This window comes from Triturus cristatus, chromosome 9 (genome assembly GCF_964204655.1).
Source record: "Triturus cristatus chromosome 9, aTriCri1.1, whole genome shotgun sequence".
Taxonomy (NCBI): Eukaryota; Metazoa; Chordata; class Amphibia; order Caudata; family Salamandridae; genus Triturus; species Triturus cristatus.
The window spans coordinates 1210055360-1210072345 of NC_140592.1; the positions used below are offsets into that span (position 1 = coordinate 1210055360).

General features: G+C 40.4%; 1 protein-coding gene across 1 annotated transcript in view; it reads left to right on the forward strand.

The window, feature by feature from the left end:
• Window positions 1-16986, forward strand: part of SPTB (spectrin beta, erythrocytic) — a 232153-nt gene that overhangs the window by 126670 nt on the left and 88497 nt on the right. Inside the window, exons 11-14 of the mRNA XM_085627228.1 lie at window positions 1867-2025; window positions 6907-7209; window positions 12180-12330; window positions 13849-14719. Coding sequence (XP_085483354.1) covers window positions 1867-2025; window positions 6907-7209; window positions 12180-12330; window positions 13849-14719 — 1484 coding nt within the window. The remainder of the gene's footprint in view (window positions 1-1866; window positions 2026-6906; window positions 7210-12179; window positions 12331-13848; window positions 14720-16986) is intronic.

A 16986-nucleotide genomic window follows, 5' to 3' on the forward strand; every position in this document is an offset into this window, starting at 1 on the left:
CCAAAATAGACTGAACATTTGGGCTGTTAAAGTGGAATCAAATCCCAACAGTGATTTAGTTTTTAGGTACCTGACATGTGCCTAAATATGTAGCTTGAAACAAAATGACAATATTGGTAGACATTTCAAGCACTCAAGGGATCCTGCAACCAATCTGATTGATCAGAACTAAACTATCCCAGGTGGGAATATAAAACCAACCCAAAAAGCGACTAACCACGTTCCAGTTTGTGAGACATGTATGATTCCAACTCCATGCATATTCTCTCAGGAGAGAGCAAACGGCTTTCACAACCCTGGGTAATTAATTGCTGGTCCATTTATTCTGATGAAGCTGTTTTCAGTAAACATACGAATGCCTGGTTCACTGGCTGCTGAACGGGGCCTTCATTCACTTATCCTTGTCAGCGGTAATCTCTAAGAGGTTACCCTGTATTCATAGAGTGAATGAGCAACACACTTCCCTTTAGGTGGGCAGTACAATTCTTCTATTTGAACCTGGAACAGGGAATCAATGCACTTACTCTCCACGGGTCTAACTTATGTTATAACCATACACAAGCAATGTGATTTTGTATTTGAAATGTTCATGAAAAATATTCAGAACAGCTGCCTATAAACATTGGTATTCAAGGCAGCTACAGGTCCAAAACTTCAGCATGTGTAACTTACATTTCTGTAGTTGATTTTTTTGACAAATAACAAAAATACTTGACTTTTTCTATCAAAAAATATTTTTTAACAACAGATATTCTTATTTTGTCAATTAAACCGACTGTGTATATTAAGAATTTAAGAGTCTGGAGAAACAATTAGATACAATATATGGCTAATTATCTCCCCAGTTAATTCATTAGACCCGCATACATTTCTGTGTAGTTTTCGCAAATTTACTGGACCTCGTCCTCTCTTACCCCAGCATTCTAATGTAGTTAACTTTCCCATTTCTTCTACCCAAACCTCCATTTTTAACGTCCTTGTTTTCCAATTTCTTACCTGTAGACGCTTTCCAGCGGTGGAGGCTTTTTTAAACCACAGTTCTGCAGGTAAAGAACATTGACGATGCATTGCTAAGCCATTTAAGATAATGGTCTGAGGATATTTGTGAGAGTGAGAACAGTAATCAGATTTATTCTTTATAGTATATCAGCCCTAAGCTGTTCAACTTGGCAAGTGCTGATATGTATCCATATATTATTACACCTTTTACCCACATTTTATCTGGAACATATTGCAGCTTAATGCATATTGTTGTTTCAGTAGTCCAAAATACTGTTTGATATTCGTTTTGAGTCTTTTATTCTAGTTTATCTTTGTCACAGAGTGTCAAGTATCCTGATGGGTTCCCTAAAAATACATTTTCTACCCCATCACCCACAAACCCTCTGACTGTCATGATGTCAAAGTATTCTTCAATCACCCGTTTCAATATAAGATAATTTTATTGTTCATTCTTTGTTAGATGAAATATCAACTTCAGAGTTTTAAATGGTTTCAATTTGTCATTTTCTGTTAACTGATGTATAGTCAATTTTCCCAGTTCAGTTCAGATTTGCAATTTCAGTGTTCTCCCACACAAACACACTTGAATAAAGATTGAAAATTTGTTTGTAAAATATTTTATGATTTTATAAGTTATTTCACATTTAGGTTTTGTTTCTCTTTTATTGTTTTCTCTGTTGCTTTGGAAGCCAAAATAATTCCTTTCAGAAGTGTAGACACCCAGATATGCTATAGTAGACTGGTATTTGAACACAGTACCATGCTATATTGAATAGCTCCATAACATACCAATGTCTATGCCCTTATACACACTACACATTAGTCATCATCGATTTGAGGATTTCGCTGACTGTTTTTACACAGGCCTGGGAGTGTCTGGAGAAGGCTGAACATGAACGTGAACTAGCTCTGAGACAGGAACTTATCAGACAAGAGAAACTGGAGCAGCTGGCAAGACGATTTGATCGCAAGGCAGCTATGCGAGAGGCCTGGATCAGCGAAAACCAGCATCTTGTTTCACAGGTAATTACCATGAACATATAAAAATCATTACTAAAGTCATTGCAGGATACTAGATCAGTAGAAAGTGCAATGTGTACATTTAACTAAATTAACATTATCAAATTTGAGGTAGCTCTTAAAAGTTCCTAAATTAATTTCAAATTGCTGGTCTTTCGATGTATGAGTCATTGTTCTAGCTGGCCAAATGAGAAATAATGCTGTACACACTTAACTCTAAGCTAAGGCACTGACCTCAGAAAGCCCTTCAAACCATGCTAGTACAGCACTAGTCTAAGAGGCCAGATTTCTATATGAAAGCATGTAGCATTACAAACTGCAGAGGTGATCACTCCAAGCGACACAGATGAAACATAAAGAGGAGATGTGATCCACTAGGTAAACTATTGGACCTGGAGGCTTGAGCTTTAACCCAGACTGTCACATCAAGGAGTCAGACTAGCATCAATAAGAAAAGTTCATGTATATCAACTAGCTGATGTAGTAGGGGCATCCATAAGATATACAATTGGCCATACATGTGCCTTCCAAAAGCAAGATAGTGGCAAAACTTCACACCACAGCAGTTGATTGGGGGACATATGTATCAAGCGATTTTGTATTCGCAAACGCTGCGATTCGCAAGAAAACAGCGTTTGCGAATACAAAATCGCAAAACGCGATGTATGAGCCTTTTTCGCATCGCACTAATAAGGAATCGCTAATTTTGCGATTCCTTAATTTTGCGTAAGCATTTAAGGAATCGCAAATTGCGATTCCTTAAATGCTATGTAACAAGCACCCAAGTTGTGCGATTTCTCCTTAAGAAATCGCAAATTACCACCAACTTCAAGTTGGTGGTATTTTGCGAATTCTTTCAAAAATGCACTTTTTGGCATTTTTCTAGGTGCCATGTGGCGCACATTCATGCCCTTATGGCATGTATGTGCGCCATATGCGCACACATGCTCATTTCAGGGGTGCATCAGGGTGTCATCATGACACCCTTGCACTTTTGAAATTATTCTCAATTTGCGATTAGCAAATTGAGAAGCGCAATTTGAGAATGACTTCCTATTCATTCCTATGGGCCTCCTGGCCCATAGGAATGAATGGGAAGGTTCCTTAATTGCGATTTCGCAATTTGCTAATCGCAATTAAGGAATATTAAGAATTCGCAAAATATGTGCAATTTTTAAATACATCCCATTTTGCAATTCTCAAAAAATCGCTATTTGAGAATCGCAAATACGGTTTTTGATACATATGCCCCCAAGACATTTCCAATATACAGAACATGCAAATCATCATACAATCATGGAACACCTAAAAATAATTTGGATATACAGTCATCGTGCCACCTGTTGGATGCCTTTAAAATGACCATCTTAGGAAGAAAAACGAGCCACACTCAACTCACAGGAGGCCATCCAAATGGTTCACTAAGAAACTCAAGCCACTAATAGAGCATTTGAACAGAAGTGATGGAAAACCCTAGATCACGACAGTAGACCCCAACACACTTGTTAAATCCATATATTCAGAGCCACCATTAGAAAGGAAAAAAAATATATTAACGCTAATGTCTCGTCTTTGCATCATGCCCAGGAAAAGAGGTTTTTGGAATCTAATGATCCGACTGCTTTTTCATTCAATCTGTTATCTCACAAATGCTCCATGATGCTCAGTACATTCATTTCATAAATAAAAAGCCAAAGAGTTACAACGCTCATCAGTTCAAAGTTTCCAAGAAACAACACGCACCATGAAACCTCAGCACTGTCCCCCACAACTGAAAGAAACTCCTTCTCCCCATTATCTGACAAGTCCTTTAAAGAAAAAGTAGCACATAGCAAAAAATCTGGATCACCAGCTGACATATGCACCCCATATTTTCAAGGAAATCGTACCTATCAATACTATCACAGAAACAGCATTTTGTTTTTTTAAACTCACTTAACCAATTCCAAAAATGCCTGGACAGAGCATAGATAAAAGTGCAAACTGCAGACCAACAGCAAACAGAATATACTTGCAAAAATTTGAAAAGCCAGCCTACCTACAAATGGAGGTATTCATAGAAAAAAGAAATTATTTTGTCATGTGTCCCGGGCCAGTTTCAGACTTTTTTGTTTCTTCAAGTGAGCAGACTCTGTCGTGATCTCTCCAATAGTTTGAGTAAGAACACATGTGGATGCTAATGAGCAACCACTTTGACCGTAGAAGCTCTTTCTGTCATTTCTGATGCAGCCCACCACCCAACCCTAATGACCAGCCTTGAAAATGTGGCCCTCCAAGGAAATGGCTTGGATTTGATTGTTTTCTTCCTATTCAACTGGAGCCAAGTGATCTCACTCCCTATGTTTGCATCAAAACCCTACCACTTGGATGTAGGTATCTCCCAGGGCTCAGGCATCTCTCTCTTCCTTTCAACATCTACCTCAGACACCTGACTGGATTAATTTCATCCTCCAGCATATCATGTTACAACTAGGCAGACAATTATAAAATTCAGGAGGCTCATGGACACCACAACTTTGAGATTAGCACCATGGATAATAACAGTGAAAGAGCGGATGGCTGCCAACCACCTGAAACTCAACCAGACAAAACCCAAATCCTTACATGTGGAAATTGGACACCTGCATAAGAAACATGAACTTGACCTGTAGGACTATGAGACTTCCCCCCACAAACACAAAAAAGTCTAGGAGGTATCTTTAGATGTGGATCATACTTTAGAGTCACTAATATATGCCCTAGTAAAATCATCAAATATGCTTCACAGTGTTACAATGGATCTCCCCCAAACTACACAGCTCATACAGAGTTCAAGCAACAACTGTGCTATTGCTCTCTCACCTTGACTATGCCAATGGTTTATATCTAAGAGTCCACAAATCTTAACTGCACAAGATACAAATTTTCCCAAATTTAGCTATCAAGTGACTTCTACGCCTGATCTCCATGAAAACAACACTCCAGCCCTCGTGACTTTTTAATGGATCCCAGTGTCTCAGCCTTGGTCAATTTCATTTGCGTGGAATATATTTCCACACACTCAATAATACATTTTAGTTTGTCTGTAAAATGCAAAAGAAATGCCTTACTGTCCAGGGCGATGGAATGTCCTGTCCTCCCTTTGTCTCAGGGTAAGAGGCATGAGTCCTCCTTTATAATAAAATGTTAGCCAAACACTGCCTATTTGCCGTCACCGTTGACCTGCGCTCTGATTAATGGGCATCATTATATTATGATTACTAATATTAATCTGAATGGAGCCATCATACAAGACCATTGTACTTTCTGGTATTGAAGCTCTGTTCATGGATTAGATCATCTTTTACAATGAATTTTAAAACACATGCCTGACATAAACAGAAGAATTGATTTTCCCTGCGTATATACTTGAGAATATGTTGCAAAAAATTGAAAAAATAAGACTATTTCTAAATGTTTTCCTTGAGCGTGTTTGTATACAATTCTAAACCATATAACTTATTTTAAGAGAAGCTGAGTCTGCTAACGTGTATTTAGAAGGGTTTATTAGAGGTCAGAGACTCTAGTTTCAAGACGGTTGCCATTTTGCGTCTACACATTACGTGATGCCGATCTTGAAAGTATAGAAATTGTTGCCGGTGCATTTTTAAAAGCATCAGCTTTGACAAAGCCAACTTGGGAGAAACAACAGGAAAGGGGCAGGGAGGGGAGAGAAACAGAGGAGGGTAGAGACAGTAGAACACCAAGCCACAGCAGTGCTAAGTGTTGGAGAGCATGGCAATAACACCGCACGACTATGGGGTGGAATGAATAATAAATAGGAGGGATCAGGTGCGAATGAGAGTGAGTCGGAGCGAGGTAAAGAGTGGGGTGCAAGCCTGAAAAAAGAAGATAAAGTAGCAGAACATGCACTTCCATAGAGTGCTAAATCACAAATAGCAGGGTAAAAAGAGAAAAATAGCCCCTTACGTCAGCAGTGGAAGGGTATAACATTTCCAATTACAAATCAAAGTAATGCTTTGGTGGTTTTGGGGGGGTGGGGAGGGAATCACAAGAATATTGCAGGGATTTGAATGCAAAAGCAAGCCATTCAGGCATGAGAAAGGGGCTGGCCCAAAGCCCTTTCTGTGTAGTATTGCATACAGTGATGTTTGCAATAGACAACTGAGACCACAAAAGAGAAAGCTCTTACGTTCTTGAACAAATATAGTAGGTTATTCAGGAAGTGGTGGATGTTCTTGATGGAGGATAACAAATCTTGTACTTCTGTGATAATCAGTTTCCACTGGAATGCTCTGATCAGCTTTGTTTTCCTACTTTTATTTTTCCACTTAAGGAATAAAATGTTTTTCATTTTTGTTGGTTAAAAAAAACCTTTTCACAACATCAAATCACATTACCACCACATCAATCCCCACATCAAATTACTATAAAAACACTGCTTTTCCCAAGATATAAAATAAACAGATTACATCATAGCAAGAGAAAAACAACTACAGTGTGGGTGCAAACCAGGTTGAACAGAAACCAACATGTAATTATTCTCTAAATGAAAAGGAATCAATTCAGGAATATATATAGTGACACCCATATATTTTTCTGCTGTCCAGGTAAAAGATGGCAATGCAGTATATCAGTTGGTCGTGGAGGGAGGGAATGGGGAGTTCCCCAAGGATTGCAAGTTTGGTGTGGTTGAGCATGTGTGCACCCCATGTGTGAATAAAGTGATATATAGTTATAAGAAGGCCAAGGGACGCTTAAGACCTCTGATCACATAGATATCACTGCCCAGCTAGACACTGGGTCCTAAGACCATGAAGAAGTCATGTTCATGGCTTAGGGAAAGGTATGATGTCTTGAAACCAAACTCAGTATGCAACTATTTCTCCTTTTCCTCTTGTGTAGGATAATTTTGGATATGATTTGCCATCTGTGGAAGCAGCAAAAAAGAAACAGGAAGCCATTGAAACAGACATTGCCGCCTATGGTGAGCGAGTGCAGGCGATTGTGGATGTTGCAGCAGATCTGGAAAGGGAGAGGTATCACGATGTAAAGCGCATCAATGCACGGAAGGATAACATCCTGCGCCTTTGGGAGTACCTGCTGGAGCTGTTGAAGGCGCGGCGAAGAAGACTGGAAATCAACTTCACTCTTCAGAGGCTCTTCCAGGAAATGCTGGAAATAATTAACTGGATGGATGAGGTCAAAGTAAGTGAATTAATAATTTTATATAGTGCAGTTCTTTAACCATAATCTCTTGGGAATCCTGGGAGGATCGGATGTATTTATACTAGTAGGTTATTCTCTTGAGAAATGGTTCCTTGGAGCCCAATTCCTAGAGGAATCCTTTGAATATGAAGTACTCTCCTCCTTTGAAGTTGCACAGTGTCTGGCTGATCTATTGTAAGTGTGGACTGATGTGCAGAAGGGGTCTTCAGGCACTAAGTGTTGTGTTATTGTAGTATGGGCTCTTCTAGAGATGCCTTTGTTGATGAACCAGTAGATTGTGAGATAGATAATTCTAAGAGGGATTGGCATACCAATTTGTTGATGAACCAGTGGATTGTGAGTTAGATACTTCTAGGATCTAGAAGGGAATGACATACTAGTGCTACACTGATATTACCACTCTGGTGGCAGCATGAATCTCTTGGAGATGAGAGATGCTATGTTTCAACAGGCTGTAGAAAAGACATAAATTGATATTCGTTCCCACGATGAGTGGACATGCCATTGGCCCGTACAATACAGAAGGGGGAAGTAATGATAACATGCTTTGACCACAGATGTAATCTGGGTTTTGTGAGTAATTTTTGAATTTATGTTGACTTCTGTGTTTTAAACCTTTTTGTTTGGGGGAAGGTTTTGGTTGGTGAAGAAGGTTGTTCTGTGTAAGGGCTACTGGTGTGTAGTGGTATTGTGCCACAGAAGGCTACGTTCTGTAGATATTGTTCTGTGGGACTTGCAGTCTTCACAACTGATATGGGCAAATGGAAGTGGTATGGGCTTTTGGCACTATTCTACTCCTAAGTCTAGGAACTAGCATTGGTGTTTCAAGGCTTATCAGTGCTTAATCAGTATAAAGCATAGTCAGCAACATAAAACAAAAACCATGAAAACAAATCAACATTTATTTCCTTGTGATGTCCACACATGGTGTCCGCTGTAGCTGGTGTTAATTCCAGAGGGCCTCCTCTTTACTACAAGGCAAATACTGTACGGTGCCCATGGTTTTCATGATCAAACTCAAAGTTCCTTCCCCTATTAAGTTGCAGAGGGGTTGCTTCTGTCAACCTTAGTTTCAAAGTTTCTGCAAGGTTGCTGAAGGGATATCATCATATCTTCCAGAGGTCATTAGTGCAATGACAACCTGGCGAGCTATAATTTTTCACATGCACTGAAAAAGGCAGGTTCTGACCCCTGTGGCCCTTTTTCATCAGAACATGTATTAGTGGAATAGTATTGCTTAAGCCAATTGCCAGCAAGATGGAAATCATGATTGTGAGTCGCAGCATACTGAAGTTGGGCCATAGACAGTATGGAATACTTCCTTTCAAATTGGACTGGTTCCTCTTGGGCTGAACATATAATACCAAGAGGTGTTGCTTGTGCAAAGATTGAGCATTATTGCTGTGGCCAAAGTAAGTAATACCAATGTCTAGGCTCTCAGTGGATTTAGAGCAGACTTGTCATGCTTAGGAATCACTGGTACTTGCTTTTATTTGTGTTAAGAAAAAAATAATAGATAATGCATTGTCAAAACTAGATTATACATCGATTCTTCTATATTTATGTTTTTCACGTAAATGTTTTTCAAGTGCTTTGTCCTTATCAATCATGGAAATTGGTCTATTAAAATTAAATATGCACAGTCCTCCAAAATTAGGCCAGTTGGTTTTTTATAATTTAATAAAATAATAATTGTATCCTGCAAGTTCCTAACAGTCAATTCTGTGATACCTTTCCTGGTATGATTAGGTACTCCATATAGTCCATCAGATTGTGGGAGAGCATAGTCATTGTAGTGATACTCACATGCTTTCTCAAATCAATCTTTGTAAACACCTGCACATTTTGTGAGGCAACAACATGGTGTTGAAATGGTACCAAAGGCAGAGGTCCAACCTCATAAATGACATAGCTCAGTGTCTCCCATGCACTTGGCTTCTTCTCCCACAGCATGAAGGATATTTATCGAGTTATTCTGTTCGGGATCATCGTAGTTTACATGACAGTCCCAAACCAAAAAGAAGCCTGGTGGAAATCGTGTCTGCAACCCCTCAGGTGCCGTTTGTAGGGGAGTCAGATGTGCCTAGAGATTTTCCTAATAGAGGAACCTGCAATGGCTCCACCATCAGGAAAGCTTCATTCCCCCAAAGTGTAAATGATGTTGGAGAAAAAGAAGATTGCAGACAGGATATCTACCGATTTGTGGCAGATTTCCTGTTTCCTCTCTCTTCTAAATTGGATTGATTGTTTGTACTACCCCTGGAAAGTGCAGACATGCTTTACTGTGAGGAGCACGCTTCTCTGGAACCAAAAGTGGTTAAATTAATGGGTTTTGATTAATGAGTTTGTCTCGTCTTTTCAGAAGAAATACTTACAAGCATTACCCTAGTTTGCAGTGAATACTGACACATTTTGACTATGATCAGAGTCAGGACTCATGCCAAAAATTACAACCCTTTTAAAGAATCTTCAAACTCCCTGGAACTGTCACTCATCCACCTTCTCTAACATCTACTGATATCTGCAAGAGCTTCACTCCCCCCTGGACTTGGGTTGCATCAATTTTGCTTTGAGAGTTGCCAAATAAAGGGTGTCATTCCAGCTCTAGAATGAGCAATGTGAGTTATCTCTCAGCAGCTAGGTGGCGCCAGTGGACTGGAGTGTCTAATCAGAACTTTAGCCCTGCTACTTGCGGTCCATAATGCTCCATCGCAAGACATGTTTCTCTGCAAGCAGTTGGCACCTGTTTTCTATGCTCTCTCTGAATCAGTGAATGAGGAAGGCTTACATAGTGCAGCACAGCAAACTGAATCCCCCCTAATGCTCTTGCGGCCCCTAAGCATCTGCAATGGGAATACAATTTAAACATTCAGGGAATATCGATATACAATTAGTAGAAAAATAAAGGACTGTGCCCACTCTGCACTTTTAGTAGTAGGAAGTTGGACCTTTCAGGGCTGATTTACAAAGTAATGTAAGAATATGTAAACGGATACTCTTGTAGGACTCTTTCCCCTAGTCATGAATCCACCCCAATATGTTGACATTAGTGATCAATCTGGAATAAATGGTTCTCAGCATTTGAAGCCTCTACCTTGTTAAACTAACATCTGATAATAACTTGGTCTGATGTTTCCAAACAATGACGCTATGATACAGCCAAACCAGCCTCTACCACCCTCTCCTCCAAATTAATGCAAGAAATGCTCTCAATGGACCTCAATGGACCCCAAATGCCCTGGGACCAGGCGTAGCAGGTTGGAACATTGCATATGTCTCCACTTGTTAATCACAATCTGTCATATCCATGATGCAGTCTATCACCATGGCATCCAGGTTCAGTAGATAGGAGCCTCTGGCCTTGGCTGAGTTATGTGAGGATCCAAATCATTGGGTACAGATGGAAACAGACGTTTTAAAGTGCCACAACCCTGGGCTGAACATCTCTAGATAGCACAATGCCTACAGTCCTCTAGGTTCAAATGGTATGACCAGAAGGTTAGGTAAATGCATGGATGTTGAGTCACCAAACCTCTAAGAGTAGTAAAAGAGACATTACACACTCTTTGAGCATCAATGACTTCAGGTAACCACTTATCCTGCCCTTACCCACTAAATAACCTTCTGTTTGATCCTGAAGACCCAGAGGATTGGAAAACTCTACACACTGCAGAAGGTAAGCAGAGGTGGTAGAGCTCTCTTCATACCTCTTTAGACAAGAGATAGCAATGTCAAGAGTAGCTCACGGCAAGCCAGCAGGCAACCCTTTATTGACGTGTGCCTGTCTGTGATCTGCCTCTGCCATTCTTCCCCAGCCCTTTAGGTCCTGCACTGACTGCACCAGTGGCTGCATAGGAGGCAGGGACCATGGGACTTGCCTTTTTTTCTGTGTTCATGTCTACATCCAATGCGGGCAGCTTTTTTCTGGAGCCATACTGGGCTGTTCCAAATCTTTGACTTGTTCAACTCAGAACTAGGAGGATGAGTACTCACAACTCTCAGACCTAACTTTTACATGCATTTTTGTGTAAAAGTGATAGGTTATTATTATCTACTCCTCCAGAATTAGGGTTAACTATAAGAAACAACTGGAACAGACCTCTAGCAACTGGCTCTGCACAAGTAAAAAGTTTCTTTGACCAAGATCTGAGCCATAATCCCTTTTTCAAATGTTACCCCTCATCATGATCTGTAGCCCCTGTTCAATTATGGTTTCTGACCTGCATCACTTTATCCTTGGGTCTTCACAGGGTAAACTCCTATCACCAGACATCAATGACTTCAGGTAACCACTTATCCTGCCCTTACCCACTAAATAACCTTCTGTTTGATCCTGAAGACCCAGAGGATTGGAAAACTCTACACACTGCAGAAGGTAAGCAGAGGTGGTAGAGCTCTCTTCATACCTCTTTAGACAAGAGATAGCAATGTCAAGAGTAGCTCACGGCAAGCCAGCAGGCAACCCTTTATTGACGTGTGCCTGTCTGTGATCTGCCTCTGCCATTCTTCCCCAGCCCTTTAGGTCCTGCACTGACTGCACCAGTGGCTGCATAGGAGGCAGGGACCATGGGACTTGCCTTTTTTTCTGTGTTCATGTCTACATCCAATGCGGGCAGCTTTTTTCTGGAGCCATACTGGGCTGTTCCAAATCTTTGACTTGTTCAACTCGGAACTAGGAGGATGAGTACTCACAACTCTCAGACCTAACTTTTATATGCATTTTTGTGTAAAAGTGATAGGTTATTATTATCTACTCCTCCAGAATTAGGGTTAACTATAAGAAACAACTGGAACAGACCTCTAGCAACTGGCTCTGCACAAGTAAAAAGTTTCTTTGACCAAGATCTGAGCCATAATCCCTTTTTCAAATGTTACCCCTCATCATGATCTGTAGCCCCTGTTCAATTATGGTTTCTGACCTGCATCACTTTATCCTTGGGTCTTCACAGGGTAAACTCCTATCACCAGACATTGGAAAGCACCTGCTGGAGGTGGAGGACCTGCTGCAGAAGCACGCACTGATGGAAGCAGATATCGCAGCCCAGGCAGAGAAAGTGAGGTCTGTCAATGCAGCTGCGTTGAAGTTTGCGAACGGGGATGGTAAGTGACTTTTAATAAACATTCAATGTAATATCTCATTTAGTATTGCTATGATTAGAGACTGGGCCTGTGAGGCAGTCCGGCATCTCAAAAAGCTGGGAGAACATGCTTTCTTGAACAAGGAAAATCTTTGTCAGCTTGAATAGATCAAAAACAAAAGAGAATTTGCTAAGACTTCTTTAGCCCCAGTGTAACCATGCTCTTTGAAGGAATACGCAGTCCCATTCCAATAAGTAAAAATCATTGGTAGTATATTTGACTCTTCTTTGTCCCACAAAAAAAATGGAGTGATCATAAGTACACAATTCCTGCAGAACATGCTCCTTCCGGTACCCCATTTCCTACCAGATCAACACACAAGGTGTGTAAATCAGCTCACAAAATATGTCAGGCATCAACCGTTGGCACAAAAAGTGTACACAAGCCTTAATAAATTATCAATTAAAAAATTACAAAGTTTGTCAAGCCAGGCGGCTAGTATGGGCTTCAATATGAAGAACCAGAAAAAAGTAAGTATGCCCTAGAATTGCAATTCTGGCTCTATGTGGATTATGGTCAGAACAATGTGCACTGTGCATAACCTGTTTGTCACAAAGTCCCTTTGATACACAAACAAGGGGCCACACCATGATGGGCTTAGGGCCTGTTTATATGTGCCTGTAGTGTGTAGAGTGAATTCACTTAACCCAATATTCTTCAGAGTTAGTGCTTTATTTTTCGAGAGTACAGCTAGGAAAAAATTTACCGGGTCTATATTTCGAAACAGTGCAGCTCAGAAACAGAAGGCGGCAAACCCTGTTCAATGTTTCCGAAATGTACTAGCTGAAAAAGAGAACAATTTTTTTTGTGTGAAAACCACCAAATTCCCCAACCAACACATGCAACTTGTCTAACGTATGTAAATTCCACACAGATTCTTTTTAGCAAAACATGCATATACTAAGCCTAGAGTTTTTCGCACTCCGCGCCCCGCGGAGCTCGTGGAGTTCTGAAAAACACCACTCTGCGAAGCAGAGTTGTTTCCTCACTCACGCGAGCAAAGAAAATCTAACGCGAGACCAGCGAGATTTCTCAATGCGGGCGGTGGCGGATGGCCGCTACCCCTCACGTTGAGAAACTTTCAGTTCATGTTGAGAAAGCTGCCGCTCCAGTAGAACTTCTACTCGAGCGGCAGAAAGAAGCAGCTGCCTCTTGCACTGTGCAAGATTCCGTTCGCACTGATTTTACAGCGCAAGACATACACCAGGCACTAATAATCAGTGCGAACGGTGTGACACCCACTCCGCCGCTCGCTCAACTGATCAAATGTATGTGAAAGCCAAATGTTTAGGTACATACATACTGGATGTTCTGAGCTACACACTTGTTTGCCTGGTACTTTTTCGAACTGTGCAAACCACTGTAAATTTCCAAATGTGCCTATGGATCCTGAGATTTGCTGTTTAATTATGTGTAGTAACTGTTGCAAAAGTAATGCGGAATAAAGCCTTCATTTAAAAAGTCCCTTTTCCATTTTAGGGTATCAACCGTGTGATCCACAGGTGATCAGGGATCGTGTAAACCACCTTGAATTGTGCTACCAGGAACTTGGTGCTCTAGCAGCAGAGCGTAAATCGCACCTTGAGCAGTCCAAACGCATGTGGAAGTTCTTCTGGGATATGGAAGAGGTGGAGAGGTGGATCAAAGAAAAGGAACAAATTTATTCCTCCATGGACTTTGGTAGGGACTTAACCAGCATCTTGATCCTACAACGGAAGCACAACACATTTGAAGATGAACTTAAAGGCCTGGAGGCACACTTGCAGCAAACTGTAAAAGAAGGGGACCGCATGATTGCCAGGAGACATTTTGGGACACCAAATATTAGAGCTAGGATTGAAGAAGTCATGCACATGTGGGCTCAGCTGAAAGAACTGGCAGCCTTCCGTGAGAAGAGACTCCGAGATGCGGAAAGCTTCTTCCAGTTTCAGGTTGATGCGGATGAGCTCATGGTTTGGTTACAAGATACCTATCGAATTATGTCTAGCAGCGACTTGGGCCACGATGAGTATTCTACGCAGGCACTGGTCAAGAAGCATAAGGACCTCATGGGTGAAATTGCAAATAATCAAAAAGTTATTGAGAATTTAATTTCACAAGTTGAAAGCCTTCCCAGGGAATTAAGGGAATTACCAGAAATTGAAAGCAGGCTAAAGAAGCTGAAGGAAGCATTTGCCGAAGTTGCATCGTTAGCAGAGCAACGGAGGCAAAGGTTGCAAGATGCTCTTGCGCTCTACACAATTTTCAGTGAGACTGATGCATGTGAACTGTGGATGAGTGAAAAAGAGAAATGGCTAGAGCAAATGGAAATTCCTGATGAACTGGAGGATCTGGAAGTTATTCAGCATAGGTGAGTATTTAGATCTCTAATTACTGGATATTATATTGATCTGACTTTTCCTATTCAGATTTCTAATTACTACATATTATGAATGCTCTTTTTAGTATTTTGACTTCTAATTAGTCATAGTAAAATGCTCTGATTTGCTTAGTATCCTGCGTTCCAATTGCTGAACAGTATGCATTCAATATTTTAGTATTCAGATCTCTAATTGTTGAATTGTGTAATGTTCTTATTTGTTTAGTATTCAGATTTCTAATCACTGCATGTTATAATGGTCAGATTTGTTTAGTATTTGAATTTCTAGTAACTGAACAATATGATGTTCTTATACTTTTTGTATTTTGTTTTCTAATTAGTGAATGTTATACTTTTTTCATTTCTTTAGTATTCAGTTTTCTAATTTACTGAATGTTATAATGCTAATACATCCTTTGCATTTTTATTTCCAATTAATGAGTATTATAATGCTTTAATTGTGAATTATTCATTTCTAATAAGCTCATATTAAAATTATTTTATTGTTTCAATTAATAGTTAAGTTGTGTCTGAAACAATATTGGATGGCTTAAAACCAAAAACATTTTGGAGACAATAGGGCAGCAGAATTAAATGTATAGGCATTTAGAAAGTAATGCACCTTTTCTTATCCTTGCACAGTTTAGAGGCAAGTACCTTCTACACACATATCCAGGTGGTTGAGTGCAAACTGTGTTACCCTACTTAGTAGTCTTCAGGTCACCGGTTTGAATGCCTGAAAGAGCAACTTAACAATTTCATTCTACAGATTTCAAGTACCACTGACTTTGGTATATTTAACACCTTTTAATGAAGCACAATGAGGCAGTATTGTTGTGATGTGTGCTTAAGAAATGAGTCGTATGATGTACCTATTTCCTATGTTTGCTACTAGCTAATAAATACATTTCTTTTTGCTCTCATTAGGCAAGCACCCTTTCAGATGTGATTCCTTTTTGCGTGGCGCTTCTGAGTGGAAAACTCTAAAAAAACATAATCAATATAAAATTGTGATACTCACAATCAAATACCCAAAATGTTAAATAGAAAACTTAAGGAGAATTAAGGATATGGAGCAACTACACATTTTAGCCTCTTTGGGGCTTCAGTCTCAGACAGACAGGCATTATAGTGAACAGCTGTGGCAGGTATAATATGGGCTTTATTGCAGCTACTAGTCCCCTTAAACAGGGACATTCATATCTGTTCCTTAACCACCCACAGCCCCCAGTTTTACTTAGAAACCTGGATGGAGAGCTTCACCATAAGACCCCAGATTTAAAAAGCTAGGGAAAAGAAAACCCTTGTGGTTGCAAAGAATAGCAGCTGGGTGCCCCAGGCATGACTGCTATTCCCTGTTAGGATACCCGAGAAACCAGCAATTGTCCATAGTGGACCCATTCTGACACAGATACAGGGTAAGTGCCACAATTCCTTGGCAGGATCCACAACACTGCCAATGGTGTTATATTGGATTAGGTTGGACAGCCCCAAGATAGTGGACTCTGCGAAACTCTCTTGCACTAGACCTGGCATCTACTAGCTCTTGTAATGTTTGTGCAACACGCTGCAAAGGGGGGATGTACTGGGGTTAAATCTGTGAACTTGTGTATTTATGGTAGTAAAGTTGGCCAGGAATCCACTGTGAAGTATCTAATGGTGTTCCATTACAATTTCCTATGTTTAATGGGTTTGGAGTGGTTGGGATAATTGTAATTATGTGATTTTAACCAGAACAATTCACTGGACCTATTCAACCAACTGCCAACCAAGATTGTCACAGGACCCTGTGGACTTTCAGGACTACCTACAATAACGAAGCCAGTGTGAGTGGCTGTGAAAATGAAATGGAGGTCATTGACCACAAAAACAATCAATCCGATCTTGCAGAATCAGTAGGTCCTTTGTTAAGTTTGGGGCTGTTCAATAACCTATATTGCAAACATTTTGGTCCCTATTCACAAAGATGTTTTTGGCCGTAAACATAAGTGTACTGATGAAAATACCTTATTTACGCCTGTATGGATCTCACAAAGGGTTTCTTGGCAGGTCTATATGAATCTATAACTGTTGATTTCTCCACCACAAGTGCTCCCCAGAGCACAGAAACCTGCAGTAGTAAATCCCACTGAAGGAGTAGGAAGTGGGCATACCAAGCCATGGTTTACTTAGAAGTTTGGGTCGCCTTCCTAACCTGCCCTCCCACCTCTTTCCACCTGCAAATAATGAGAGATTTTCTTCATCTAAGGGCTGGAGTA